This window comes from Odocoileus virginianus, chromosome 23 (genome assembly GCF_023699985.2).
Source record: "Odocoileus virginianus isolate 20LAN1187 ecotype Illinois chromosome 23, Ovbor_1.2, whole genome shotgun sequence".
NCBI lineage: Eukaryota > Metazoa > Chordata > Mammalia > Artiodactyla > Cervidae > Odocoileus > Odocoileus virginianus.
Genome location: NC_069696.1, coordinates 9284589 through 9311923, shown reverse-complemented (window position 1 = coordinate 9311923; position 27335 = coordinate 9284589). Strand labels below are relative to the sequence as shown.

Below are 27335 nucleotides of genomic sequence, written 5' to 3'. Positions count from 1 at the left end.
TTGGGGACAGAGGTCAAAGTGCATGTGTTTATTTTCTAGAACAAAGGCTAAAAGAAGCAAGTTTCTTTCAGTTTTATTTTAAGAAGGACAAAAATTGTTATTAAAACATCTACATTATTATCAAGATACTAGACCTTATGAATATTTAATATTAAAGTGTGGTATTCTTAAATTTTTAATACACAGACATTTTTAAAGGACCATTAAGTTGATTACTGCCCACCTGAGAAACGCAGCCTCCCTCCCGGCCCCATCCCTAAGGGACCCTCACATCAGGGGTGCCTGTCCCCCCTTTGCCATATCTGCCATGATGTCTAGTCCCTGCCTGCTGGCAGGGGGGGAGACACAAGCCCTCTCCAACTCTCTGAGCCTCTCGGTCCGGTTCACAACTGAAATAAACACACTCATCATTCAGAATGCGCGCCTGTCTCCCACCCCCACCTCCTGCTCCCTGCCTGCCTCTGGCTCGCTTCGAACCCCGTGGGGGAATCCAGCTCTGGCCAGGCCAGGGTGCCCCCAACATCCCAGGGGCCTCTGCATGGATAACAGGCTGGAGAAGAAGAAAAATCTGGATTCTAATCCTATTCCTTCAGGTGGGAGACAGACACCAAGTCCTTTTCTTTCCCTGAGCATGCATGCTCCCTCCCCACTCAGCTGCGGTGGTCTGGAAGCTCTGAGGCAGAGCTGAGCCCAGGCAGGGACCACTTCTGCCCCTGCTGCCCAAATTACCTGCCCCCCTCACCCCGCTCCAGTCCCTCAGTCCTTGCAAAAGGCTTGCTGACCCTGAAAAGCCCTCCTCATTATGCTAGGATGGCTGCGTTTTCTGGCCAAATGCTTTATCTTTAGCCCTCATTCTTTACCATTAGAAGTGATTCCTCGGATACCACACACATATATAATATTATATAGAGCGATATATTTAATACCTGTGTATATATGCATCACGGGGGCGACATATATACACACTAAAAACAAGGCTGGTGACGACAGACTGCAACGGCACGGATCAGGGAAAACAAGTGTCATCAACATTCACGGCCACGGCCCCCACCTCAGGTCTCTCCTCCCCTTCCAGCCGTGCCACCAGCACCCAGACTCCACAGTGCTGGCCCGCCAGGGGGAGGGGCAGGGAGAGGAAAGATGCATGCCACAATTATCAGGAAGAGGTCGGGCAGTGGCGGCGAGAACGGGGTTCTCCGCAGCCCAGGGTGCCCGTCATCATATCGTCGCACACTCGAAATTCTTGTTTGAGGGGAAATAAAGGGTATTCCATTCTCTCTGTCTCACCCCCCACCCCCCACCACTGACTCCAGCCTTGGTCCTTGGCTCCTTCTGGGGGACCCCACCTCTTGTGCCAATGGGTATGGGGCGTTCTGGAATGTCTAGGGAACCGGGGGAGGCTGGGTCTGCCCACAGCAGGGTGGGATGGAGAGGAGGGGATGCACGCAGACATATCAGACAGGAGGGATGGGAGAGGGCTTGGTGGGGTTGGGGGGCAGGTGGGAGTTGGGGGTCAGCTGGGGTCCCAGGCAGCTGGCAGGGCCAGGATCAGGGAGCGGCTGGGATGGACGGTCCTAACTGTATGTCTGGGTCGAGGGGAGAAGGTGGAAGGACTCTGCTGAGTCCCTAAGAAAGAGGGGCTGTGTCCGATCCTGCTGCAGCCCATGGTGCCCACAGTCAAGTCTCCCTTCTCCCCACGTCCCATGACTGCCCACCCTCCCCGTCCTCTTCCCCACAGGACCTTCTGCAGAACCTGAGCCCACGTGTGCCCTGCCAGGTACCGCCTCTCTGGAGCAGGCCATAGGGAAGTGACCTTCACTGTTACAGTCCTTCCCGCCATCCTCAGAGGGAACTGTCCCTCTACAGGGCGTGGACATCACCCACCCATGGGTGGGGCTGCTTGGGATCCCAGCTGCTGATTCAGAGACTCTCACATCCCTGCCGAGAGCCTGGAGGCTCCAGCTGGTAACGGGCCCTGAGTCTTGTGACCACATGTGCTTCCCAGCTGTGCCATGCCGTGTGCTGGGGATGCTGGGCAGATCACTCCCCTCTCTTAGGTCTCAGTTTTTCTATCTGCAAAATGGGGGTTGGGGATGTGTTATCTCTGAAGGCTCCAATGATCTAAAATCTACATTCGGTGGCCCACAGAGAAGAAGGGCTGGGCGGATGGCCTGAGCAGAGAGCCAGGCTCCCCAGTCAGGCTGCAGAGACCATGAAGTCCAGCAGCTCCCATTCTTCCAACCAGAGGGGAAACTGAGGCCCCAGAGGGTTAAGTGACCTGTGCAGTGTCTCCAGTCCTGTCCTGGGGCTGGGTTTTAAAGCTAGTTGGGGGCCTCCTGCCCTTGTTGTGTCCTGATCTGCCCCCAGGGCGGGGAGGGTGGGGTGGGAGTGGGGCAGGGAGAAGGACCCTCCTGCTGCAGATTCAAGTGGGGGACCCCAGGCTCCCCAGCCCTGAGCATTGGGCCCCCTTGAGGAGCAGACAGAAGTTAAAGCTGTAGGCTGAAGCTGGAGGGGTCAGCCAGACCCCTCCCTCCACAACCAGGAGAGCTGGGGTTGGGGAAGGGAGGCACTGCCCAGGGCTTCGGTAGGATGAGAACCCTGGGACCGAGGGGTAGGGGGGCGGGCTGCAGCTCGTGCACCTGGGTATGCACTGGGGCAGTGGTGGGGGTGGGGGCAGGGAGGATGGATGGGGCCCCAGGGTGGGGGGCTGCCCAATGCCCCCCACCCCCAGCCCTGGCTGGCCCCAGTCCTCCTAACAGGCGCTCTGTTCCCACCCCTGGCCCCTGATCCTAGGACTTCACCCGTGGTTGAGAGTTGGCCTAGTCCCCGGTGCTGGCGGCAGTGGCGGGGGCCTCCGAGGCGGCACCAGGGGTATTCCCGTCCTCCTGCAGCAGGAAGTTGTATTTGCCGAAGTCGTCGTCCCGCGGGCACAGGAGCATGTCCTTGCGGGCCTTAGCCAGCTTCTGCTTCAGCACCTCACGCCGGTCCAGCCACTCGTTGAGCTCCTCCTGCCCGTGAGCGCAGCGGCACTTGTCCCCGTCTGGGCAGGCCTTGCCCTTCTGGAGCCTGCGGGCAGCAGGAGGCTCACTGCCCAAGCCCCGTGCCCTGGTCTCCACAGGCTGCCTGGCCTGGGGCTAGAAGTTCCCATTCCCCCACCGCCCAGCAGGGTCAGCGCCAGGACAGTGGGCCTGGCCCAGCCTTCCTGAGGCTCTCACACCGGGAGGAGCGGTCCCTGCCTCCAATGCCGCCATGGCCCTCACGCCAGGAGCGGCTGTTTCTGGACATGCCACCCCCGTCTGCCACCTCCCGGCCAAGCAGAATCAGAGCCGGCCACCCCACAGCCTGCCAGGCCCTGCCACCCCCGCCCCCCGGCCCAGCCCTTCTCCGGGGGGCACCTGTCACAGAGCCGGAACTCGCCCATGGGGAAGCGGTAGGCCCAGCCGCTGGTGTCGCTGTCGGACGTGAACACCTTTTCCTTATGCTTCTCGGACTGGATGTGCTGCTGCCACTGCTTCTTGCTGTTGCTGTTCTTGCCGCAGAGCCAGCAGTGGTACCCCATCTGGAAACACGGCCACCGTGGGTGCCCACTCCCTGCCCATCGGCCCAGACCGCTTCCCCAGGGAGACTGAAGCCCTCCCCTCGGCCCTGTCAGGTCAGGCGGGACCAGCCTGAGGGCGGGAGTTACCATGATGTCGGCGTAGTCCGTGGGCATCTGGATCTGCTTTTCCCCTTCCCGTGAACCAACGGGTGTCCCTTCCCCTGGCTTCCCAGGGTTGTGTTTCTTCAGCCACATGTCATAGGTCTGCTGCATGTCCAGGACTGGTGGGCAACAGGGGACGGAGGGCCTGGTGAGCGTGGATCCTGCCTCCACTCTGTCCCACAACCCCCGCAGGACCCCAGCTGTGGGGCTGACTGGTCCACTGGAGACCCAGAGAGGGCATGGCCCAGGGCAGGGTCCTGGCAGCAAAGTGAGGTTCAGTGGGTGCCCTGGGGCCTGCTAAGTGGGGGTGTCAGGGTTAGCCCCGCCCCCCCACCCCGCGCACTCACTCTTGTTCTCCTTCATGAATGTCCACATGTCCCTCTCCTCTGGGCTGTGTGCAAAGGAGCAGTTTCCCACGTACTGGCACTTGCGGCCATTCTGTGCGTGGATGCAGAGCTGTAGGGGGTGCGTGGGGAGAGTCTGCTGAGTCCTGCTGGATGGTGTCATGGTCCCAGCCAGCGGGCGAGCCCTCCTGGGCCCCATGGCCCCACATCCGAAGCCCCGATGCCACCCTTTACCCCACCCTGGTGCTCACATCGTATTGCTGTGGGAAGTTGCGAATAGACGGCAGCGGCCGCACCGACACCCACTTCCTCTTGGCCTTGGACATCACCAGGAGGACCCGCCGCTCCTTGGTCCAGCTGCAGGACACAGTGGGCTGTGTGACCTCCACGGAGAGCCTGGCTTTCTCACCCGTGGCGCTCGCCTCCCCTACTGCCCATGCCCCTGCCTGGCGCCCAGCTCACCAGTGCCGCGCCTTGGCGCTGCAGTACTTGAGGTCCTTGTCGGGCTCCACCACCTGCCCGTTCCTCCAGCACTGGCCACACACAAACTTCATCTGCAGGTCAAAGGTGCTAGGCCCATGGGTCCGCGGGGCACCCTGCTGGCAAGAGGGGCTGGTGAAGCCACAGGACCAGGCTGAGGCCCTGGGGTCTGACACATAGGCTGCCTGGAGCCTTGGAGTCAGCAGGTCCATTCCCACTTACTGGAGGGAAGTGAAAGAGGAGTGAAAAAGCTGGCTTAAAACTCAACATTCAAAAACTAAGATCACGGCATCCAGTCCCATCACTTCATGGCAAATAGATGGGGAAATGATGGAAACAGTGACAGACTTTATTTTTGGGGGCTCCAAAATCACTGCAGATGGTGACTGCAGTCATGAAACTAAAAGACACTTGCTTCTTGGAAGAAAAGCTGTGACCAACCTAGACAGCATATTAAAAAGCAGAGACATTACTCTGCCGACAAAGATCCATCTATTCAAAGCTATGGTTTTTCCAGTAGTCATGTGTGGATATGAGAGTTGGACCTTAAGGAAAGCTGAGTGCTGAAGAATTGATGCTTTTGAACTGGGGTGTTGGAGAAGACTCTTGAGAGTTCCTTGGACTGCAAGGAGATCAAACCAATCAATCCTAAAGGAAATCAGTCCTGAATATTCATTGGAAGGACTGATGCCGGAACTGAAGCTCCAATACTTTGGCCACCTGATTCGAAGAACTGACTCATTGGAAAAGACCCTGATGCTGGGAAAGATTGAAGGCAGGAGAAGGGGACGACAGAGGATGAGATGGCTGGATGGTATCATTGACAGGATGGACGTGAGTTTGAGCAAACTCTGAGAGTTGGTGATGGATAGGGAGGCCTGGCGTGCTGCAGTCCATGGGGTCGCCAAGAGTCAGACATGACTGAGTGACTGGACTGAACTGATCCCCTAACTCCAGCTCCACGGCCTTTCAGTGTGGGGCCAGGCCTGGGACAGGGCTCTGGTCTCCTGAAGGAGAGCTTATCGCCTTATCTGGCTAGTCCCCACGGGCCTGCTCTATGGAGCTGCTGGCATGTCCCTGGGCATGGTTTGCGACCTCTTAGCTCCCTACTTTTGCACATGCCTGGAATGCCCCTCTCTATCAGGCTTGTTCTGGAAACTTTTGAAATCCAGCTTAAACACCACCTCCTTCAGGAAGCCTTCCCTGAAGTTCTCCTAGGTGGCAACTGGCCATCCTACTGGCTGCCATAGTACCTGAACCACCTCACGTTGACTGCCTCATCTAGTTACGAGGGCCAGGCCTGGTGGAGAGCAGGGCCTAGAGGGTGGGACTGGAGGAGTCTGCCAGCCTGACTGTGGGACAGACTTCTGAGCAACCCTGGACTCTTTTTTTTTTTTAATATTTATTTTTATTTGTTTGTGTCAAGTCTCAGTTGCGGCATGCAGGGTCATCAATCTTTGTTATGGCCTGCGAGATCTTTTAGTTACAGCATATGGGATCAAGTTCCCCAACCAGGGATCGAACCCGGGAACCCCTGAATTGGGAGCATGGAGTCTTAGCCACGGAAGCACTGGGAAATCCCAGCCCTGGACTCTCTGAAGCCCCACCATGTTCCTTCCCATTCCCTGTCTCAGCCTTTCCTTTGCAGGCAGAAGGGCCTGCTCTTCTGCATTCCTGCCTGGGGCAGGGTTGGGGGCAAGAAAGAGGTGGAAGGTGTGCCCACCAGCTTTGTCTCCTACCACCTGCAACACCTCGCCCAGCTGTGCTGGCCACCCTGCCTGCCCTCCTGTCAGCTAGACCTCCCCACGCTCCCTGGGGCCTCAGATGTGGGGTCACCCCTCCAGGCAGCCCTCTTCTCTCCTGCCACGGGAGGACCCTCTGTCCCTGGCACTGTCTAGACCAGAGCCTCCACTGAGCAGGAGGGGGCTCTCACTTTGTTGGATTTTTTTTTTTTTTTTTTGGGTCATGCCACCCAGTATTTGGGAGCCTAGTTCTCTCAACAGGGATTGAACCCATGTCTCCTATGTCAGAAGTGCAGAGTCTTAAGTGCTAGGTTGCCAAGAAAGTCCCTCCTGGGTGTTGACTGACCAGCTCGCTGGGAGACATGCTGCCTGGCCCAGCCCCAAGATAACACACATCCCAACAGCAAGGTAAAAGCCTGCTTTTGTAACCTGGCTAAAGCTACGTGGCAGGCCCCTCTATCCCCACCCTCTAGGCCCTGCTCTCCATCGGGCCTGGCCCTCATAACTAGATGAGTCAGTCAGCACGAGGTGGCTCAGATCCCGTGGCCTGGCTATAGCTGGCAGGTTTACATGTCACCGGTGATTTCGAGACGTCCCATTGATTCCTCACAGAAGTGTGAGAGGGCCATCTCAGAGGTGGGGTAAGTGGAGTCCAGGGGGTGCCGTGGCTTAGCCACTGCTCCAAGGAACAGCCACGCTGGCCCAGGGAGCTTCCTTTTCAGAACTGCAGACTCAGCAGCTTCTTGCAGCAGACCTGGGGGTAGGGGTCATTCCCACTGGACTGAGCGGAAGCAGAGGCTCAGAGCGGTCACTAACCCTGCCGTGGGTAAGTGGCCTGAGGACAGAGATCTGGTGTGAGGCAGGTGCCCCCGCTGCCCTGTACAGTGGCACAGCTGCAGCGGGGGCACCAGGCCCGAGCAGCTTCTACCCTGGCATCCTGTCCTTGACCTCAAGCTGCCATTGGCCCCACCTGCTGATGCCAAGTGAGACATCTCATGCCCGGGCCACAGCCAGGCCTGGCACAGAACACCTGTTTCTGAGCCAGGCCCGAGAGTGGCATCTCGGGTGGCAGGATGCAGGGGGGTCGGGGGAACGGCAGTGGCGCAGACTCAGTGTTCTCTCTCTAGCAGATGACACTGCAGGTCCAGCCTGAGTCCTGCACTGCTTCCCAGCCGGGCTCCTGCCCAGGAGCAAAAATAAACCGTGTGGCGGGTGGGGAAGAGGACTAAATGGGAGAGAGGCGGAGGACAGACAACTAGGAAGAAGAGAGAGAAAGAAAAAGGACCAGGAAGGAGCGGGTAGGCCAGGAGAGTGAAAGCTTAGAGGGTCAGCCAGCCTGGCCCAGGCGTACCACACTGGCCAGCCTGCCCTGCTCCCTGGCTCCCAGCCACACCCAGGTTGGCCTTAAGAGGGGCCTGGGGCCCAGGGTCCTCCCTAGGTGACCAGTGGGTGGGCCAGGAATGGTGAGGGAATCATCCCCCATGTGACTGTCTCCTGGGCCCTGGGACCACCCCTCTCCCCCCTCTATCGATAGAGTTACAATGACCCCTGCCTCTTGGGGAGGGTGTGAGCTTCAGGGGTGATGGGGCCCCCACATGGAGCAGGGACATGGTCAGCTCCTGTGAGCCTCACACCAGCCCTGGAGATGGCAGGCAGGGTTCTGATCCGCAGTTTATAAATGGGGGGCCCTCAGGCTGACGGGGATGGAGTGGCTGGGGAGGGAGCAGAGCGGACTCTAGACAAGCCGTCAGAGAACCCGAGACCACCTCTGCTCCTCCTATGCTGCGTGTGCCCCGGGCAAGTCTCTAGCGTGTCCTGAGCCTCAGTCTCCCCTCCTGAAAACACCACCATGCCCCAGCTCATGGCAGGGGACCCGGGTGAGGATCCAGAGGGATAGGAAGTGATATGAGCAGTGGGGGGAAAGGCTGAGGGACACCAGAACATTTACATGGTCTCAGAGGACTTCCAGGAAGACAGTCATTCATTACAAAGGAGGAGAGATTAACTTCACAACAGAGAAAGCTTTCCAGTGGAGGCACCTTTAATCAAGTTACCGGGGAAGGGACAAATGGACGTGACATGTCTCCAATCAGACAATCCCAAACAGATGGGCCTTTTACAAAGCATCTGGCTCTTCAAAAATGTCAATGTCAGGACTTCCTTGGTGGTCCAGTGGCTAAAGACCCTGTGCTCCCAATGCAGGGGACCTGGATCCCTAGTCAGGGAACTAGATCCTGTAACTAAAGCCATAACTAAACCCCCAGGTGCCATAACTAAAACCTGGCATAGCCAAATAAATAAAGAATAAATATTTTTTAAAAAGTCAATGTCATGAAAGACAAAGACTGAGGAACTGCTCTAGATTAAAGGCAATTAAAGACACACACACACAGAAAGACAATACAGGAATACAATGTGTCGCTGGGATCTGGGGAGGAGTCACAAAAATCTGAATAATAGTACATCACTGGAGGAGGAAACAGCAACCCACTCCAGTGTTCTCACCTGGAGAATTCCACGGACAGAGGAGCCTGGCAGGCTACAGTTCGCGGGGTCACAAAGAGTCGGACACGGCTGAGCGACTAAGTGCACGTGTACAGTACAGCGCAATCCGGATAATCACCCCAACGTGAATTTGGTGATGTTGGTGACTGTACTATGCTCATTTTGGAAGACAGTGTCCTTATTTTTACACTGAAGTATTTTGGGGTAACGTGGCATCATGTCTACAACTTACTCTCTAATGGTTCAGAAAAGTGTGTGTTTCTGTAAATAAATGCGTATGTGTGTATGTACACACACACACAGCACAAAGTGAGTGTGGACAGCTGTAAAATGTTAACACCTGGGGAATCTAAAAAAAGCTATACACAAATTCTTTGTGCTCTTCTTACAATATTCTGTTAAATAAATGATGACTAGGTAAAGAGATGGGGGCTTCCCTGGTGGCTCAGATGGTAAAGAATCTGCCTGCAATGTGGGAGACCTGGGTTTGATCCCTGGGTCAGGCAGATCCCCCGGAGAAGGGAATGGCAACCCACTCCAGTATTCTTGCCTGGAGAATCCCATGGACAGGGGAGCCTGGAGGGCTCCAGTCCATGAGACTGCAGAGAGTCAGACTCTGCATTACATAAAGATAAACCAAAGGGGTGGGGAATGGGGGCTGCCCCTCGTGGGGGCTGACTGCACCCCGTACGCCAGCCCAGGGTCTTACCAAGCTGCTGCTGGCCTTCCCTGTGTGAGCCTCCATCTGCTGCCAGTATTTCTTGGATTCCTGGACGATGTCTTCGTGGGTCATGCCTGGGGAGGGGGGTAGGACAGACATGGCGTCCCTGGAGCTCAGTGGGGAGAGAGGTGGGGGGTCCGAGTTGAGGGGGCCACCCCAGGCCCAGGGAGGAGCCCCACTTCCCAGTTAGGCTGGGGAAAGACGAGGGGAGCAGGGACAGCCTGCACGCTCTCTAGGCCCATTAGTTCATCTGCAGCTGGAGACGGAGGCCTGATTCCAGGCGTTATTCCAGGACCCACAGAGAATAAGATGCAGGAGAAAGATGTGGGCTCTGCAGGACGACAGGGGCCTCCCTGTACCCACGCCAGTGTCCCTGTCCCTCCCCTGTCCCCTGCCTCCCTCGGGGCAGGGGGGCCTCAAGTCTGACCCCTGCTTGGTGGCCTCTAGCCCACAGGTTCTTAGGGCTTCATGTCTGGCCCAGCCCAGCTGCCCAGTCACCAAGGGGCCAGGACTTCACTGCCAGTTGGCAAAGGGCAGATACCCAAGCCTGGTGGCCCAGACCCTCCCAATCTGACTGTGGACACAGTGCACCTCTGAGGGGCAGCTCACAGCCTCTTCCACCAGGTCCGCCCTCCTCCCAACCCCGCTCCGGTCTTCTAGTTCCTTCTGCAGACCCACTTCATTTGCAGTCTGGCCCTGTGGATACCGCTTCCCCACGGCGGCTTGCCAGTAGGGGCTTACTCGGCCAGGCATCTGCTTGGCACCCACCTTCTTGCTGCTTGATGAATCTCCAGCCCAGAGCTCTCCTGGGACCTTCCAGACCCCCATATCTGGCTGCCTGCTCAATCTTTCCACCTGAAGTCCAACAGGCAGCTCAGACAGCCCCACATCCCAAACGAGCCTAGATGTGATCCCCCGACCTGCTCCTCCCCGTCTCAGCACACGGCGTCCCCACTGGGGTCAACCTGATGCCCTCTTTGTCTCCTACATCATGTCTGGTTCATCAGCTCCCACTGGCTCCACCATCAATACACCCAGGATCCGATCACTTCTACCACCTCCGCCGCTGCCACCTGGGCCTGAGCCACACCCCCGGGCCCCCTTCCATCTGCCCTTGGCCCCTCTCTTCTCCACCCAGTAGCTAGAGCGAATTCTTAAAAACACTGATCAGGTCATACAACTCTACCCGCTCAACCCCTGACCCCCGACCTCTGCACATTATATTTAGAACAATCACAGGTGGCGCTAGTGTTAAAGAACCTGCCTGCCAATACAGGAGACATAAGAGACCGGTGTTTAATCCCTGTCGGGAAGAGCCCCAGGAGGAAGGCATGACAACCCACTCCAGTATTCATGCCTGGGAGAACCCCACAGACAGAGGAGCTGGCAGGTTATAGTCCATAGAGTCGCAGTCAGACATGACTAAAGCGACTTAGCATGCACACATGTACACAACTATTTCTATCTCTATTTATGATCCTGAGACTTTTTCACCTCTTAGGCCTCATTTCTGACACTGCCCCTCCCCCAGCACGAAGCTGCTCTGCCCTCAGATGTCCTTCCTTCTGTACCAAGCTTGCTCCTACTTCAGGGCTGCCAGCCTTGCTGTTCCCTCTGCCTGGAATGCTCTCTCTGCCCTTCCTTGCTCAAATGCCACCTACTCTGAGAAGCCCTCTCAGACTTCCTAATCCCAAATGCCCCATCCCAAGTCCCTCTCTGTCCTCCTGCTCTGCTTTCCTTTCCTCATGTTATTTATGTACATCTGAATTTTTATCACCTATTCCATCAACTCTCAGAAGACAAGGCTTGTTAGATGCACCATTATTTTATGTTCCACACACACAACAAAAATGTTGTTAAGCAAATGATGACAGGCAGCAGGGGACAGTATGCCTCCTGGAGCAGAAGGATGGAGGGTCCCTTACCTCCCCGTTCGACTGTCTCCCTTGCTTTCATGTACATCCTAGGGCCCTGAGGCTGGGGCCCTCCACATGCTCACTCAGGACCCTGACAGAGTAGGTGCTCAAGGAATCCCATCAGGTGAGCCAGTGAGCAAGTGAATGGCTTTTAACCTCCTCATCGCTGAGGCGGAGCTGACATCACCGCCTCACAGAGGAGCACTGGGGCTCGATGAGGGGCCGCTGGTGACCAGACCACTCAGGTGGCCCATGGAGCTCGGCCTCCTGGCTCCCCTGTCAGTGCCCACGCAGGGATAAACCCAGGGTCTTCTGGGCCTGGAAGCCCCGTAATGCACAGCCTTTGAGTCCTGGGATGTCCAGGAAGTACTGGCTTCTCTGCAGCCCCCCACCACAACACCACTGTCCTCCTCTGAACCCTGCAGTCCTCTCCCTCACCTGAGCCCCCACCGGAATCCTCACCTGAGCCCTGACCTGAGCCCCCACCTGAACCCTCACCTCAGTCCCCACCTGAATCCTCACCTGAGCCCCCACCTGAGCCCTCACCTGAATCCTCACCTGAGCCCTCACCTGAATCCCCACCTGAATCCTCACCTGAGCCCCCACCTGAGCCCTCACCTGAATCCTCACCTGAGCCCTCACCTGAGCCCCCACCTGAATCCTCACCTGAGGCCCCACCTGAATCCTCACCTGAGCCCTCCTCACCTGAGGCCCCACCTGAATCCTCACCTGAGCCCTCCTCACCTGAGGCCCCACCTGAATCCTCACCTGAGCCCCAACCTGAGCCCTCACCTGAGCCCTCCTCACCTGAGGCCCCACCTGAATCCTCACCTGAGCCCTCCTCACCTGAGCCCCCACCTGAATCCTCACCTGAGCCCTCCTCACCTGAGCCCCCACCTGAATCCTCACCTGAGCCCCCACCTGAGCCCTCACCTGAATCCTCACCTGAGCCCTCACCTGGGCCCTCACCTGAATCCTCACCTGAGCCCCCACCTGAATCCTCACCTGAGTACTGCTGCAGGAGCCAGACCTTGAGCTCGATGAAGCTGTGGGCGAAGTGGCAGCTGTCCTCGCGCAGGCAGCCGTATCGCACCTCGTGGCGGCACACGTCGAACTGGAAGTGCTCCTGGAACTGGCGAACCTTGGAGTACTTGAGGGAGGTGGAGCGGACGATGTGCACCAGGCACCTGGCGGGCGGGGTGGGGGTGACATGATGCAGTCTGCAGCCCCCCATCCCTGGTCGAGGCCCCCTCCCTGGTATCCGTGCTGGACACCTGATGAGGGTCTCCTACCCGGGCGCCTTCCCCTATTCACCACTGGCACAGGAGGGAAGGGGCGGGGGTCCTATGCTCGGGCAGGTCTGCTGCGAACCCCAGCGGTGTGCCCCTCTCCCAGCCTCACCCTGGAGACGGCGTAGGACAGAGCTGCCCCAGACCCCCAGAAAGGGCATCTCCCTGGGGTTCCCCAGCTTGATGCCCCAGAGCTGGTTCTGCACCCGGAGGGATGACACCTGAGCATCTCCTCTGGGCTGGGAATTGTAACTACCTTCCCAGTAACCCTGGGAGATAGGGATCAACATCCACTTTATAGATGAGGAAACCAAGGGTCACAGAGGCCAGAGGATATAAAACAGACCAGTGTCCGAGCTGGGGTTTGGACCCAACTCTGATTCCATCAACCCAGACTGGGGCACAGCCAAGAGGAATCAGAGGAAGCATAGGTGGGTGCTGGACCCCACCAGCCTCTCACACTCACTGTCCGATGCCTGTGTCAGGACAGTGGAGGACGCTGGATGGGAGTCAGGGATGTGGCCCTCACCTGCTGTCTGAGTAAGCAGCTTCCAAGCCTCAGCTTTGTCAACTATGTATCAGAGACACTCACTCCTCCACACAGGAGGATTTTACTGACTGCAGAGATCATTAAAATAGGTAAGAAAATGCTTGGACTATAGTAGATGCTCAGTACATGTGATTCTGTCTTTTCCAGGTGGATGCTGGATCTGAGTCTCAAATCCTGCCCCTTGCCTTGACACCCTAGGCCCACCCTATGGCCACAACTGCTCCCCAGGCATCTAAGCTGCCCCAGGGGGGCTCTCCACCTGCCCCCTCCCTGATCCAGGTGGTGGGTCTGGCTGTGGGCCTCACTCACTTGTTGTTGTAGAAGCTGTGCTTGGCAGCCAGGTTGGAGCAGACAGACGGAGAGTCCTTGGTGCCTTTGCTGATGATCCGGGGTTTACTGTCAAAGCAGATCTGCCCGGGGAGGGGGTGGGCTGGGACCCAGCATGGCCACCCCAGAGGGACAGACTGGGTCCCTGCAAGCTCTGCCCTGAGTCAGGGGGGTGTGGAAGGGAACCCCAGGGTCTGTGGCCCCCACCTCTCTGATCCCACCGCTCCAAATGCCTGGGGCAGGGATTACTCCTTATCTCTGAGCCTTCGTTTCCTCAGCTGTAACCCAGGGGAAAACCACACCTGCTCTGTCCCACGGGTACACTGTGAAGCCAAAGAAGGATCTAACGGAACTGTAGGTGCTTTGTGAAGTCTGCAGCCACTAGGCTGCGGACTATGGTCCCCCGAAGGGAGTGGGAACCCCATCTGCTCTAAGAGTCAGAGGGAAGTGTTGTGCTGTGTGAGGGATGGGGGCTGGCCGAACAGCACCACACTCAGCTGGCAACCCAGACCTAGCGCCCTCACTTCCCGGAGATGGAGCCTGTCCCTGCCCGCATCACATGATGCCTGGTGGGGAGGCAGGGGCCAGCAGGGTCTCCTGTGACAGCTCTGGGGAGGAAATGATCAGCTTGGTGGGGCTTCTGGCATAACCCTTGAGACTCAGAGGGTCCAAGACACAGAAACACAGAGAGGGCTCCCCGGGGAGAGGGCCTGGCCTGGACACGGGCAGAGAAGTGGGCAGGAAGGCACCATGGGCATTGAAGCCAGCACAGCTGGATGAGGAAGTGTGGGGGTGCTTAGCATGAGTTCCTAGGACACCTGAGTCGGGCCTATGGTGGCTGGAAGTCAAGAGCCCGGTGTGGTTCCTTCTCTTTCTGGCCTCAGTTTCCACCTCCACAAAATGAGGGGACTGGATAGGATCTGGGCTCTAGTGCCATAGGGTCCTAGGGGCCTAACTTTCTGACAGTCTCAGGACTTACTCATTGTAAGGGCAGGCCTCCAAAACTCTCAGGTCCCCGGGCTCATCGCCCACCGTGGAGCCTCCCACGGTCTGTGCATGGACTGGGGAGGGGCTGGTACCTCACAGAGGAAAGTGAAGATGCCCTGGTGCTCCTTGAGGAGCTTGGCGATGGTGAGGCTGCCGCGCTTGACGCCCCCCAGCGGGTCGAAGAGCAGGTCGCGGTTAAGGGTGCCCTTCCGCTCCTCCGTCCACACGTCGATCTCCTCCTGATGGTAGGCGAAGGTGCAGTTATCCCCGTACTTACAGTCCTGCTTGTTAATCATGTCTGCAAAAAGGCAACAGGACACACGTTCCGCCAGGCGGACGGCACTGCAGCGCCCTCGTGGCCACTGCACGGCCGGACGGGCAGTCAGCCACCCAGCGGGCTTTGGGGGAGTTTGCGTTCATCCCCACTCCTCCACTGCACAGAGCTGCTGTGTATGGGCCAGGAAGATGGCAGGCACAAGTGGGCTTTGTAGACATAGCGAAAGTGAAAGTGTTAGTCGCTCAGTCGTGTCCGACTCTTTGCAACCCCATGGACTGTAGCCCACCAGGCTCCTCTATCCATGGAATTCTCCAGGCAAGAATACTGGGTTGTCATGCCCTCCTCCAAGGGATCTTCCCAACCTAGGGATCGGGGTCTCTCGCACTGCGGACAGATTCTTTACTGTCTGAACCACCAGGGAAGCCCAGACATATATAAGCCTCTAAATAAACATGGGAGGTTTTATTAGTAGTAGTAGTAGTAGTCACTAGGAAAATACCACTGGTGACGGAAAGCACAGGCCTTTGGGTCTGGCAGATGTGGGCTGGGGATTCCCTGTTATTCCTGAGCCTCAGCTGTCCGTGAAATGAAAACACAGTTGTTGTAGGAATTAAGTGAAATAATACATAAAATAATAAGTAATGATAGTAAATAAGGTAATCATAAATAAACTCCTGGGGGCCAGGGAGCTGGGAAGGCAGCAGGTTTATATCCTGGAGACTGGCCATTTCCTGGGAGTGGGAACTGCTTTTCTTTCTTCGTCCCCCTCCCTCACACTCTAAGTCGGCCCTGGCCCCCAGCCAGGCTTACTGGCACACAGGGATGAGCAGGCCGGTGGCCAAGTGACCCCACAGACAGTGGGCTCTGCACTGTGACCAACTCTGCATCCATTGGGGAGCCCTAGGAGGGGTGGGTCCCAAGATCTGGGCACTGCTTGAAGGAGGAGCAGAGGATGACCAGGTTCCCAGGATACAACGTGTGCAAAAGAGTCAGGGTTCAGTGTATATGGTGACTGCTAGGGCCAATGGGGGGCTTGTAGGCCTCATGGAATCGGGACTTCATCCACACTGGCTGGGGCATGACTGGAGGAGAACTTCAAGCTCAGAAATGACAAGTCTTTAAGATCCAGCCGGGGGACTTCCCTGGTGGTCCAGTGGTTAAGAATCGGTCTTTCAATGCAGGAGGTGCAGGTTCGATCCCTGGTCAGGGAACTTAAGATCCCACATGTGGTGGAGCAACTGAACCTGTGGCTATAACTCGAGAGAAAAGCCCACATACTGCAAAGGAAGATCCCGCAACCAAGACCCGACACAGCCAAAAATAAGTAAATATTAAAAAAAATAAAGCTAGCTCTTAAAAGATCCAGCTGGGAAGACAAGCTGATCCAGAAAGCCTGGGTGGGCTACTGCCACGGGCTGGGTTGGGGGACAAAGGTGGAGCTGGGGCGGGCTCCCAAAGTCTCAGTTTCCTCACTCAGAGTTGTCATGAGGATGTGTGATGGTGGGAACAAAAGGGTGACACTCTAAAGCTCTGAACACTATTAAGACTGTTCAGGTCTTGCACCCAGATGGCACCCAGACACTTGGTTGGGAATAAGAAGAAGAAAGCAAATGAGGTACCTGTCGAATATCCACAACATGTCAACCCGACATGAGCCAGAAGGATGATGACAACACACGAATTTTTAAAAGCTAGTGTCTGTCAAGCCCTTACTATGGTCCAGTCTGCAGTGCTTTACATGGTTTCTCTCCACATCCTTCGCATAGCCCTTTGGGGCCCAGCAGTGTATCAGAACTGTCTGACCCTCACACCCAGGAGCTGCTGAGGCCCCAGCTTGAGTGTGACACGCGGAGGCTCTCGTCTGTCTGCAGAGTGGTGAGGGCCGGAGCTGCTTGTCCTCACGTGGACTCCGTCCTCTCTGGACCACCCCTGTCTGCCTGCCTGCCTGCCTGCCTGAGCTGAGGCGCAGAGCCACAGCTGGGCCCTTGGCCGTGCCCCCGCCCCTGCGGCGGCCCACCCACCTTTGCACAGGTAATAGGAGCCCACGAAGCTGGTCTTGGTGGGCCGGGGCCGGATGCGCCTCCACGTCTGGTCCTCGGCGCTCCGGAGCCGGCCGAGCAGCATGTCCCTCTTGCACTTGTGCTCAAGGCCCTCGCGGTAGGTGTAGTCGCCCGCTCTGGGGCCTGTGGGGGCAGGGAGGACCAGGACTGTGGTTCCGGAGGCAGAACTGAAGGGGGACGGGGGACTGGCCACCCCACCCCCCTGCTGCCTAGAAGCCCACTTCCTTCCTCTGGGCCTCCCGCCAGTTCCTTGCCTGTGCTCCCCGTGGACAGGGTGTCGGGGCTGGCCGGAGAATACCCTCCGAGGAGCCCCTTCTCAGCGCCCACCCCCTTTCCACCACCGCCCTGACTCACCAGTCAGAGAGCCTGACCATGTCAGCGTCTCCTTGGAACAAGTGATGAAGACAGAGCCGGGCAGAGAGCAGGTTCCGTCTCCTTTTCCTGCCCCAAGGAGGTGCGGCCAGCCTTCCTTAGCCTCCCTCCCCTGCTCCTTTTCCTTTTTATCCTTGTCCTCCCAAATCTTCTGACCAAGGGACTCCCCTCCAGCAACAATGGAGTGAGGCAAGTCTCCCCAAAGAGACCAGGAGAACCAAGGTCCCTCGTGGGGACCCACGTGACGTGGCTGGCCAGCACCTGGTGGGCAACAGCTCTGCTTTCCTAGCAGGGGGCTGCAGATCGGGGAGAGGATGCACTCCGTACAAGGAAAAAACCTCCTTACGGGCAGAGACACCCAGCTAGATGGTGTTCTGCCTCCTGGCCCCGCAGGGCCATGGACTTCACAAGATGACTCTGGCAGGCATGACATGAATGTGATGGGGAGGGGGTGGATGACAGCAACAGAGGACCTCTGAAGTCCTGTCAACTTCAGTCCCTCTGAGATGGAGATTTCCAGGCTGGGAAGATTTGTAACCCTGAGATACCCAGAGAATACTATTCTGAAACATCAGGACTGTGGAATTCTAGAAGGTGAAATGATGTGAGTCTAGAAATCTGAAATTCTAGGTGTGTTGAAAATTGTTTACCAATGCCAGGCACCTATCTGGAATTGCTCCTACAGTCTCCTTTGGGTTTGGGAGTGGGGAGCCCAGGAAATAACCTTTTCCAAGCTCCTCTGTCCCCTAGATTCTAGGCAAGGTTTGAATTCACCCAGTGAGAGGTAGATGGAAAGGTGAATGTGGACAGGGATGCAGGCTGCACTTTCTCAGCAGATATGTTTGCGGCAGCTAGCTAGACCCTGCCTTCCACAGCCAGGAGCTGGCCTCTGGGCTGTGGGGTAGACGTGATACTGGCTGGCAGCCCCCTGAGTGGGGAGCTCTGTGTGAGCTGCATACCCCGCTTCTGGGCCTCAGCTTGTGGAAAAGTAGACCACAGGCCCGATGGTGTCTCCTGGCTTCCACTCCTCCAGCCTTTCTGGCAGTTTTGAAAGTCCTGCCCCCCCTGACATCCCGAGCTGCTCTAAATAGCCAGCAGGGCTTCTATCTTCCCAGACTTCTCTCTGATGGGTGCACTGGGCTTCTGTCATTCTGGGATTCTACGCTCCTGAGATCCCTGGCATCTCTGGGCAGAGGGGCGGAGCACAGAGGTGTGGCCTTACCTGTTTTGGGGTAGCAGAGCTGACAGGCCTGCTTAAACTCATGGGTGGCAGCCAAAGGGTTCTTGATGAGCAAGGCGGTGTTGGGCATGGAAGGCTCTGGCTGTAACAGGAGGAGATTGACCATTTTAGGCGCTGGACGGTGGCCAGAGCCACCAGGGCCAGCCTGGGCACCAGAAGTGTGACACTCCCCCCCCCAACCCCACCCAAGTGCCAAACCGCAGCCCGGGACTCTCCTTCCCCCAGCCTCCCAGACGGGGAGGTCCTTGTTACATGATCCAAGAATCCAACAGGGCTACTTCAGCCTAGTTGAGGTGCCTGGTGACAATGACCTTGGCCCAGAACCTTTCCTTGAATCAAAGTCCAATGTGAATGGAGTGAAACAGGAGTGGCCCTGACTGGGGCCTAAGGCCAGCCCGCCACCCCCCACCCAACCCATCCTCTCCCAAGCCCCCACGGCCTCATTAGATGGGAGGAAGGCAAAACTCAGAGAGGTTGGGTGGCTTCCCCAGGGCCACACAGCTACTGTCTTGACTGAGGCCAGAGTCCAGGTACTTGAGACCTGGACAGATGCTCTCGTCAACTCACACCTGTCTGAATCCTGAGATCAGGGATGTTAATGACCCTGGAGAGATCACTCAACCCTCTGAGCCTCGATACCCTCTCTGGTCAGAAAAGCAAGGGCCAAGCCCTCTACTTGCTCCCAGCATGCCATCAGGCCAGGAAGGGTCTGGAAGGGCTGGGAAGAAACCATATCTGGCCCTCCTGCTCGGACATGCTGTACCTTATTCCATGTTGAGGGCTCACCCCTACTCTGGAGCCCATAGTGCTTTGCCTCCACCCCCCAGAGAACACGAGGTACCTGGGCACCCATCCTCGCCGAGTCACTCACCGAGGGGGCTGGCTTCTGAGTACCGCTCGAGGGACGATGGTCCTGTGAGTTGCCGTCCTCTGGGCGAGAAGACGCAGGGGTCACCTGCCCTGAGGGGTGTAAGGGGCCCTCTGTATTTCTCGTCTCTATTTCTAACTTGGAGAAGCCACCCAGGCCACACATGCTCTCCTATGTGGGCCATTGCATGGGGACAGAGAAGCCTCCCCGCTCAGGCACGTCCACCCACTGCTTATACCTTCTATGCCCTGATGGCCCCCCGGGAGGAAGCCTGAGCTCCTCAGCTTGGCTCATGGTCCTCTGAGACCAGCCTCAGGCCTTCAAGGCCCCCCAACCTGCCCACCCTATGGCCGACTCCCCTGCTCATCCAACAGACCCTCCAACACCAGGCCCGTGTAGCATCGCTCCCTCGGCTGGCAGGGGATCCTGCTAGCTGTCATCTCCTCCAGGAAGTCTCCATAAAGCCCATCTGTGCCCCCCGGGAATCCCCATCAACAGTGAGCACTCTAGGCTAGGTCTGTTGGAAAACCGGTCCCACAGAGGCCCAGGCAGGTCTGTTTCCTTGCAGGGTCCAAGGTCAGAGTGGTGCTGGAGGAGCCCATGGCCTTACATCCTGCCCCCAGCCCCAGGATCATCCTCCCACCAGTCTGGCGACCCCAGGGTCCCAGGAGGCTGGGCAGAGAGCACCAGCCTATATCCCAGCCCTGCTCTTGATCTTAAACAAGTCCCTGAGGTCTCGGGCCCACGCTGTGGTGAGCATCACAGGAGATGCACAGCTGGGGGCCCCAGACCAGGAGAGAGTTGCCATCCTAGCTGGCACTTGGCCAACTTTCAGGGGGTGGCGGAGGCCTCACCCAGGAAGGAGCTGGGCTTGTCCAGGGAACCACGGGACGACCCGAAGCTGTCAAGGGCGTCCAATCGGGTCTCCGAATACGGCAGCAGGTCCAGGGAGTCCAGCCCCGAGCCCGGGGGCTCCAGGGCATCCAGCATGGAGGCTGCCAGCTTCTTGGAGGGGTCCACGACGAGGCCGAAGGAGGCAGGGGGCAGCGGGCTGGACACAGGGATGGAGCCCCCCACCACGGGGGGCAGCAGCGGGGTCCCACCGGGGAACACGGGGATCAGCTGGGGCAGCTCGCTGGGCACACCGCCGCCAGGCAGGCCACCTTGCACCAGGGACTGCGAGGTGGGAACAGAGGGAGGGGTTGGAGGAGAACATGAGTGAGGACCTGAGTGCCCAGGCCTGTTCCACCGGGTGGAGCCAGGTACCTTCCGTCTCCTTCCTGGACGCATGTTCTGTACTTTTCATGTTCCATCCAGCTCAAGCTGCCCTCCCCGAGGCCTCAGTCTCCCCACTGGGACACAGATGTGGGGCCTTCCCTCCCACTTGGGATGTGAGGATGTGATGGGGTCCCAGCGGGGAGGGGGACGAGGGGTTCCAGGAACAGGAGGGGACAGCCCTGCTCACCAGAGAGTCCAGGAGGGTATCCAGCTCCGGACCAAAGACGTCCCCATCGGAGAAGTCGTCCAGGCTCTCGGTGCCGGGGAGGGCCCTGCTGCTGCTGTCCAGGGGGGCCAGCAGGTCCAGAACGTGAGGGAAGAGGGGCATCGTGGGGGTGGAGGGGAGGGGGGCCGGGGAGCCTCGCAGGTCCACGTAGCAGTCTGTGGATGGGGGTGGGCTCAGTAGCTGCAGGGGGTCCCATCTGGTGGGAATGGGGGAGCTGGCCCGGGACCCGGGACTCCTCACCCACCACCTGTCCTCCTCTCCTGCCTCCCCGGAGCCTGGAGCCCTGCCTGCCCTATGGCCTGACCCCATGGGGAGGCCCAGCTGGAGTGAAGGCAGGCCCCGCGGGCCAGGGGAGGGGCCTTCAGTCTGCAGCGTCTCCAGACGGGCCAGGTCAGCACCCACCTCTGGGGTATGCTACGCCCCCTCTCAAGGACAGTATGTAACCGTGACCCCCTCCTGGAAGTCAGTGAGGAAGAGAAAAGGAGAGGAGGACTTCAAGAAAGGTGGACCCCCAGCTGAGTCCCATGGAGGTGGCCCCGCACCTCCCAGGCTGGAGACTTGCCCTGCAGCGGAGTCTGTTTTCCTGCACCCACTCTTTTCTTCCATGCTTCAGGCAGTCCCCAGAGCAGGGAGCCCCCAGAAGCCCTGTCTGCAGGGCCAGGGATCTGCAGGGGCTTGACCCAGCTGACCTCCCGGGGTCGTGGGCGGGGAGGGGCTGAGTTCTCCCCAGGGCTCCTGTCCACCCCGTCATCTGGCATCAGGGACACTACCTGTTTCGATGTCATCTATGGACCCCAATCCATTGGAAGTTCCCTGTAGAAAAGGGGGATGGGGCGGGTCAGACAGACATGGGCTGGGAGGGCCCCTGCCCTGAGTGACCACCGCTGGTGTTAACCACCAGGCCGGCTGGGCAGGGGCCTCGTGTCTGCCTCTCCCCAGAGTGTCCTCAGGGGGAGGACCGCTGAGCCAGCTCCTTGCCCGTCACAGGGGGGTGTTTTACCAAGCCCTCCATGTTCATGCCAGGTGTGGACAGGTCACAGCTCAAAGCCAAAAGCACCAGTCTCCTGATTGACCAGTGTCCCCTCGCCCAGTTATAGCCCAGGCCCAACCGGGCCAGGTGGGACTGCCCTGCCACCTGCAGACCTCCCACTGGAGGAAAAGCTGGGCCCAAGCTGCCCTGTGGGCTTGGCCAAGTCCCCCACCCTCTCTGGGCCACCTTCCTCATCTGTAAAGTGAGGACAGCACAGTCACCCTCCTCCCTGGACTGTTAAAAGGATGAGATCACTTGACGTTTGTACAGAGCTTAGAACAGAGCCCGACACACAGGAAGTGCTGCCTGTGTCAGTCGAATGTGAAACATCAACTTTTAAATCCAGGCCACCAGGAGGTTGGCCTGGGGAAGCTGGCGTTCTCATCCACTGGCCTCCATGACTGGCCCAAGTGGACTCGCCTGGCTCGTGTCCAGCTCTGGGCCGTGGCCTGCCTTTCCCCACCTGCCTCCAGGCCCTCAAGGGAGCAGCTCCCTCCTCTCCACCTGCCCACATCCCACAACCTGGCTGCTCTGTGAAGTCCAAGGTGAGCAGGAGGCCAAGGCTGCCTCAGGCTCTGTCTAGTCCTGGATCTCACAGTCCTCCTTGCGTCTGGCTCCCCATGCTGCCAAGAGTGCCCTGGGGCTTCACTGTCTCCAGAGCACGGGGAGTGCCCTGTGGGCACAGCTCGTGCCATCTCTGCTCCCAGGCACGTGGGGAATGACTGCCTGGCTGGCACCTCCACACCGGAGAATCTGGTGGGGAGCCCAGCGGCCAGGCTCAGATGCAGCATCTGAGTGGGACCTCCAGAAGGTCAAGGTCAAGGGATCCGGCTGGGACTCTCCCCCTGTCCTCCTGTCCCACGTGTGTCCGCAGGCCACTGTGTGGGGGGTGGTATGTGGTTGTGGGAGTGTGTGGTGGATGTGGGGGGGTGTGTGCACATGTGTACGCACACATGGCACCATGCTAGCACCGTGAGGCAGGGTCTGATCTGGTCCTCTCCACCATGGAGTCCTCTCTGCCTGGGCTTCTTAAAGACTCCCATCCCTGTGACCAACATGTAGTGGGGGATCCATAAGGTTGCAGGGATGGGTGGCTGGCTTGGCAGGGGCTGGGGTGCCCACTGCCCCACACAGCACCATTTGTGGCCCCCCGGCTGCAGACTCAGTGGACACCAAGGGTTGGCCCTCGTGGAGCTGGGCATCCCACCCATATTTGCTGTGACCCTTTGGCCATGATCATTCAGTCATTCAACAAATGTCTTCTCAGCACCTGCTGCACCTGCCCAGTGCTGCTCTGCCTGCTGTGATGAGCAGACACATCCCCTCATGAGCCCCGAGGACCTGCAGGGGCTCCCCAACCCTGCCCTAGAAAGACGCATGAGGCCCAGCCCTACCCCGGGGAACTGCACTCCCTTATGCCAGCCACACACCCACCCGGGGACCTGGGCACCAGTGTCTTCTCCATTTTACAGAGGGAACCTAAGGCCAGGACATGATGCCATTTCCTCTAGGTCATGCCACCAGTGACAGTATGAGACCCTCCAGTCTCCAAAACTATGAGTAATAAGTTTCTTATTTGTAAGTCACCCAGTACATGGCCTTTTTTAAAATTTTGCCATACCATGTGGCATGTAGGATCTTAGTTCCCTGACCAGGGATGGAACCTGTGGCCCCAGCAATAAGACTGCTAAGTCCTAGCCAGCGGACCACCAGGAAATTCCCAGCATTCTGTTATAGCGGCCTGAACAGACTAGGACATTCCCTTAATTTAATTGTTTTTAAGGACCCAGTATGCACCAGGCCTAGCAATTGTGATTGCAGACCATCCCGAGTGCTACACAGGCAGGTCCGCATGTGCCTTGCTTGCAGCCTGGCAGGCCCCCAAGGGCGAGGACACGCCTGACTCAGCTCTGGCCCAGCGGCAGTCCAGGGCCCAGAAGGGGTTCCCTGGGAGTCTGTGGAGTGAATGAATGAATGAGCTGCCCTACTGTGTGACGCTGGCCAAGTCCCCTCATCACTCTTGTGCTCACTTTCCCCCTTGTGAACAACAAGCAGGCGGGATGCCAGCCCGGTCAGCTCTTACAGCCCGTCCCCCACCCCAAGCCCTCCTGAGCAGTTCCTGTGTGGTGGGTGGTGGGGGGTCTGATGTGTGCAGGGCCCTACCATGCCCCCTAGACAAGGCCTGGTGGTCTGATCTCAACTGCCTTTCTTTCTCAGTCCTACTCCCACTCTTCCTGTTGCCATTGGCTCCTTTCTCGGGGTCCACGAGTGAGGGTACCCCCGATGGCCCTCCTGCAGTGACCTAAACCTGACTCTAATGTGCAGGGACCACTCGCAGCACCCCAGCCACACTCCATCCCCCTACTCTGCCCCTGTGGTCCCAGGAGGCCCCTCCTGGAAGGGGGAGGTGCTCTGAGTCTCTGGGCTGCTCTCAAGAGCCTGGTTCAGGCCCAAGCTGTCATTACCCCTCTTCAAGAGGCAGGAGACTGGCGGCAGCATGAGAATGGGGACAGATTGAGCCCAACCCTTCAGTGCGATGCCTCTGGCTCTGCTGCTTGAGGTCATTTATATCCGAGAACAAACCCAAAGCTCTTACGATGGATGAACCAAGATAGGCTGGTTCTGGGCAGGGGGTGGGGCGAGGGGCGGTGGTACAGGTTGGGGGGATCTGCTCAGGGTCCTGCCCCATCCTACCTGATCTGCCACGCCAGCTGCAGTGCCATTACTGAGCAGAGAAAAGGTTTCCAATTCCTGCCAGAGATTGGAGAGAGATGGGAAGAGATGGTGATTCTGCAAAGGTGCCCAGGGTCCCACCAGCTGGGGCTAAAAAGGAGCCCCAGCCAGGCAGGTGGGGTCTGCGGTGCCTCCCCAAGCTCCCTGCCCCCAGGCTTGCAGGGAGTCACCTGCCCTGTCTCTCTGAGTCCCATTTGGGGGTTTTCTTCCTGCAACCACGACCAGAGCAGAGGACCTCTAGGTACACACTTCTGTGGGTGCCCGGCACAGTCTCAAACACTCTCTCCCTGTGATCCTCCCATGAGCCCTCTATTGTTGTTGCTGTTGTTTACTTGCTAAGTCGTGTCTGACTCTTTGTGACCCCATGGACTGCAGCACACCAGGCTTCCCTGCCCTTCACTATCTCCCAGAGTTTGCTCAAACTTGAGTCCAATGAGTTGGTAATGCCATCCAACCATCTCATTCTCTGTCACCCTCTTCTCCTCCTGCCCCCAATCTCTCCCAGCATCGGGGTCTTTCCAAGGAGTTGGTGCTTCGCATCAGGTGGCCAAAGTTCTGGAGTCAGCTTCAGCATCACTGAGCCCTCTGAGAGGGGACACGATTATCCCCACATCCCAGATGTGGAAAAGGGGGAGAGAGGAACTAACTTGCTCCAGGTCACAGCAGAGACTCTAGAGCTGTACCCTCTGCTGCAGGTGGTTTCCTGGCCCAAAGTAGGAGCCAAATGAACACACGTGGATGTGAACGAGCCAAACAGATACTGACAATTCAAACATGCACCACACGGGGGTTATCTGAGAACAGGTGGCTGAAGGACGCCAGTGTCAACTGAGGCCATCTCTGGGGTGTTAAGGTCGGCCAGGGCAGGGGACGGAGTGGGCTTTAACAGCTGGTGTCTAAGACAAGATAGGAGCTTTGGCTGTTCTTTCCTCTTCCAAGAGGCTCTGGAAGTTGTCCCAGGGCTTTCAGCCAACAGACAGGGAAGATCACCTGCTGTCACCCCCTCTGTCCTGGCCTGGCCCCAGCCCCCCTCACCTATGTCTCTCAAAGGTGCCTGGCCCCCCTCTACACGTCTCCCCAACCCCAGCCCCACCCAAGCCCCAGTGCCCAGGGCCCACCTACCTGGGGCCTCTTATATGCCTTCCGAACTCGAAGCCCAAGCTTCTGAGCCAGCTCCTGACCAAGCTGAGTTACACTTTCATCCTGAGAAGGCAAGACACAGGGTAAGGGTGGGTTAGTTTGCTCTGACTTGCAAAGTTGTGCTCCAAATGCTTGTGCAGCCCAGCAAGGGGGGACAGGGTGCCCATTATCCAAGGTTATGGATAAGGAAGCGAGATCCTGGGAGGGGATGCTAGCTGCCCAGGTCACATGGCCAGTGCGTGGGGGGCTGGGGCCAGGAACCCATGCTTCTACTGTTCCCTTTATTGTGGAGAGTAGAAAGGAATACGTTTTGGGTTTCATTTCAATATTATCTTTTTGTTTCCACAATTCATCGAGTAATAGTCACTGCAGAAAGCAGAAATGTCAGAGAGGGAGCAAGGACTCCCTTGGACCATCACCCTAGACTCCCACCCCACCCAGAGGGAGCTTAGCCAACAAGGATGCTGTGTGTCCCTACAGATCTCAGCTAGAGACTCACACACACACGTGGATGACAAAGGATGTTTGGTTTCACTCTGTGGGGATTTTCTCTTTCTTTTTGTATATAAGTAAGATTATATTATACCTATTGCTTGTTCTACAACGGGCTTCTTTTATCAAACAGTGTCTTGGAACTCTCTGCAAGTGAGGACAAACAGATGGAGCACGGGCACCAAGGAATGAGGCTGGGTGAAGTCTAGAAGGCGCCTGGCCCACTGGTTGTGCTCAGTAATGACACCCAGCACTCCTTCCACCCTCCCAGTCTGTATCACCGTCTGTGTGCCAGGCACAAGCTGGAGGCCAGGGACACCAGTCACAGAGCAGGCGGGGCCCAGGCCTCCCAGAGGCTCCAGTCCAGTGGGGAGACCAGTCAGGAAACAGAGAAACAGCGACTGCAGTCCTGGCTTCAGACGGGCAGTGGGGACGCTGTGCGTCCCCCACCCTCCCACCTCACTGACAACTCCTGGAGCCCAGGGTCTGGGTCACCTCTGGTCCTGACGCCCAGCGCAGAGCAGGGCCTGGTCAGTGTTTGCCTGGGAAAACGGGGGAATTCTCTGACTCAAAGGCAGAAGTCCCTGTGTGGGTACGTCCCTCCGGGGAGCTACCAGCCCTCACAGGTCTGGCTCCCTGGCCTGTACAGCCAGGTGAGAGCCATCCTCTCCTCTTGTAAGAGGGCAGGCCCGGGACCCAGATGTGGACCTGCTGCAGATGCTGAAGAACTCGGTGGAGGTCGGGGACTAGGTCATAAGAGAGCTTCTCTATGGTAGAGTAAACTGAATTGGAGAAGCAAGAATAATAAACAGAAGGTGTAACAGCAGTGAATGTTCTGAACTCTTACTGTGTCTAGCCACTGTGCCCAAGCCCTGTATGACTTTCTGATTCCATCCTCAGCACGGCCCCATGGTGCATGGTATACCATCACCCCTGCTTCATGTCATCGCCCCCACTTTACAGGGATACAAACCAAGACTCAGAGAGGCTAAGCCCTGTGTCCAATGGCACAGAGCTTGTAGATAGGAGACCCAAGAATAGAACCCAAACCCAGACCA

General features: G+C 57.8%; 1 protein-coding gene across 4 annotated transcripts in view; it reads right to left on the bottom strand.

The window, feature by feature from the left end:
- Positions 1-57: 57 nt before the first annotated feature.
- ZC3H7B (zinc finger CCCH-type containing 7B) overlaps positions 58-27335 on the bottom strand; it is a 57178-nt gene continuing 29900 nt past the window's right edge. Inside the window, exons 6-23 of one of the 4 annotated variants that reach the window (XM_070453416.1) lie at positions 25768-25848; positions 24607-24663; positions 21653-21695; positions 20844-21037; positions 20233-20554; positions 19382-19470; positions 18493-18592; positions 16860-17021; positions 14654-14859; positions 13557-13657; positions 12414-12595; positions 9481-9566; positions 4507-4643; positions 4296-4401; positions 4048-4156; positions 3686-3819; positions 3396-3559; positions 58-3066 (exon numbers count right to left, since the gene is read on the bottom strand). In XM_070453416.1, coding sequence (XP_070309517.1) covers positions 2820-3066; positions 3396-3559; positions 3686-3819; positions 4048-4156; positions 4296-4401; positions 4507-4643; positions 9481-9566; positions 12414-12595; positions 13557-13657; positions 14654-14859; positions 16860-17021; positions 18493-18592; positions 19382-19470; positions 20233-20554; positions 20844-21037; positions 21653-21695; positions 24607-24663; positions 25768-25848 — 2520 coding nt within the window. In that variant the 3' untranslated portion in view covers positions 58-2819. The remainder of the gene's footprint in view (positions 3067-3395; positions 3560-3685; positions 3820-4047; positions 4157-4295; positions 4402-4506; positions 4644-9480; positions 9567-12413; positions 12596-13556; positions 13658-14653; positions 14860-16859; positions 17022-18492; positions 18593-19381; positions 19471-20232; positions 20555-20843; positions 21038-21652; positions 21696-24606; positions 24664-25767; positions 25849-27335) is intronic. The other 3 variants (XM_070453414.1, XM_070453415.1, XM_070453413.1) reach the window with 3 other exon arrangements.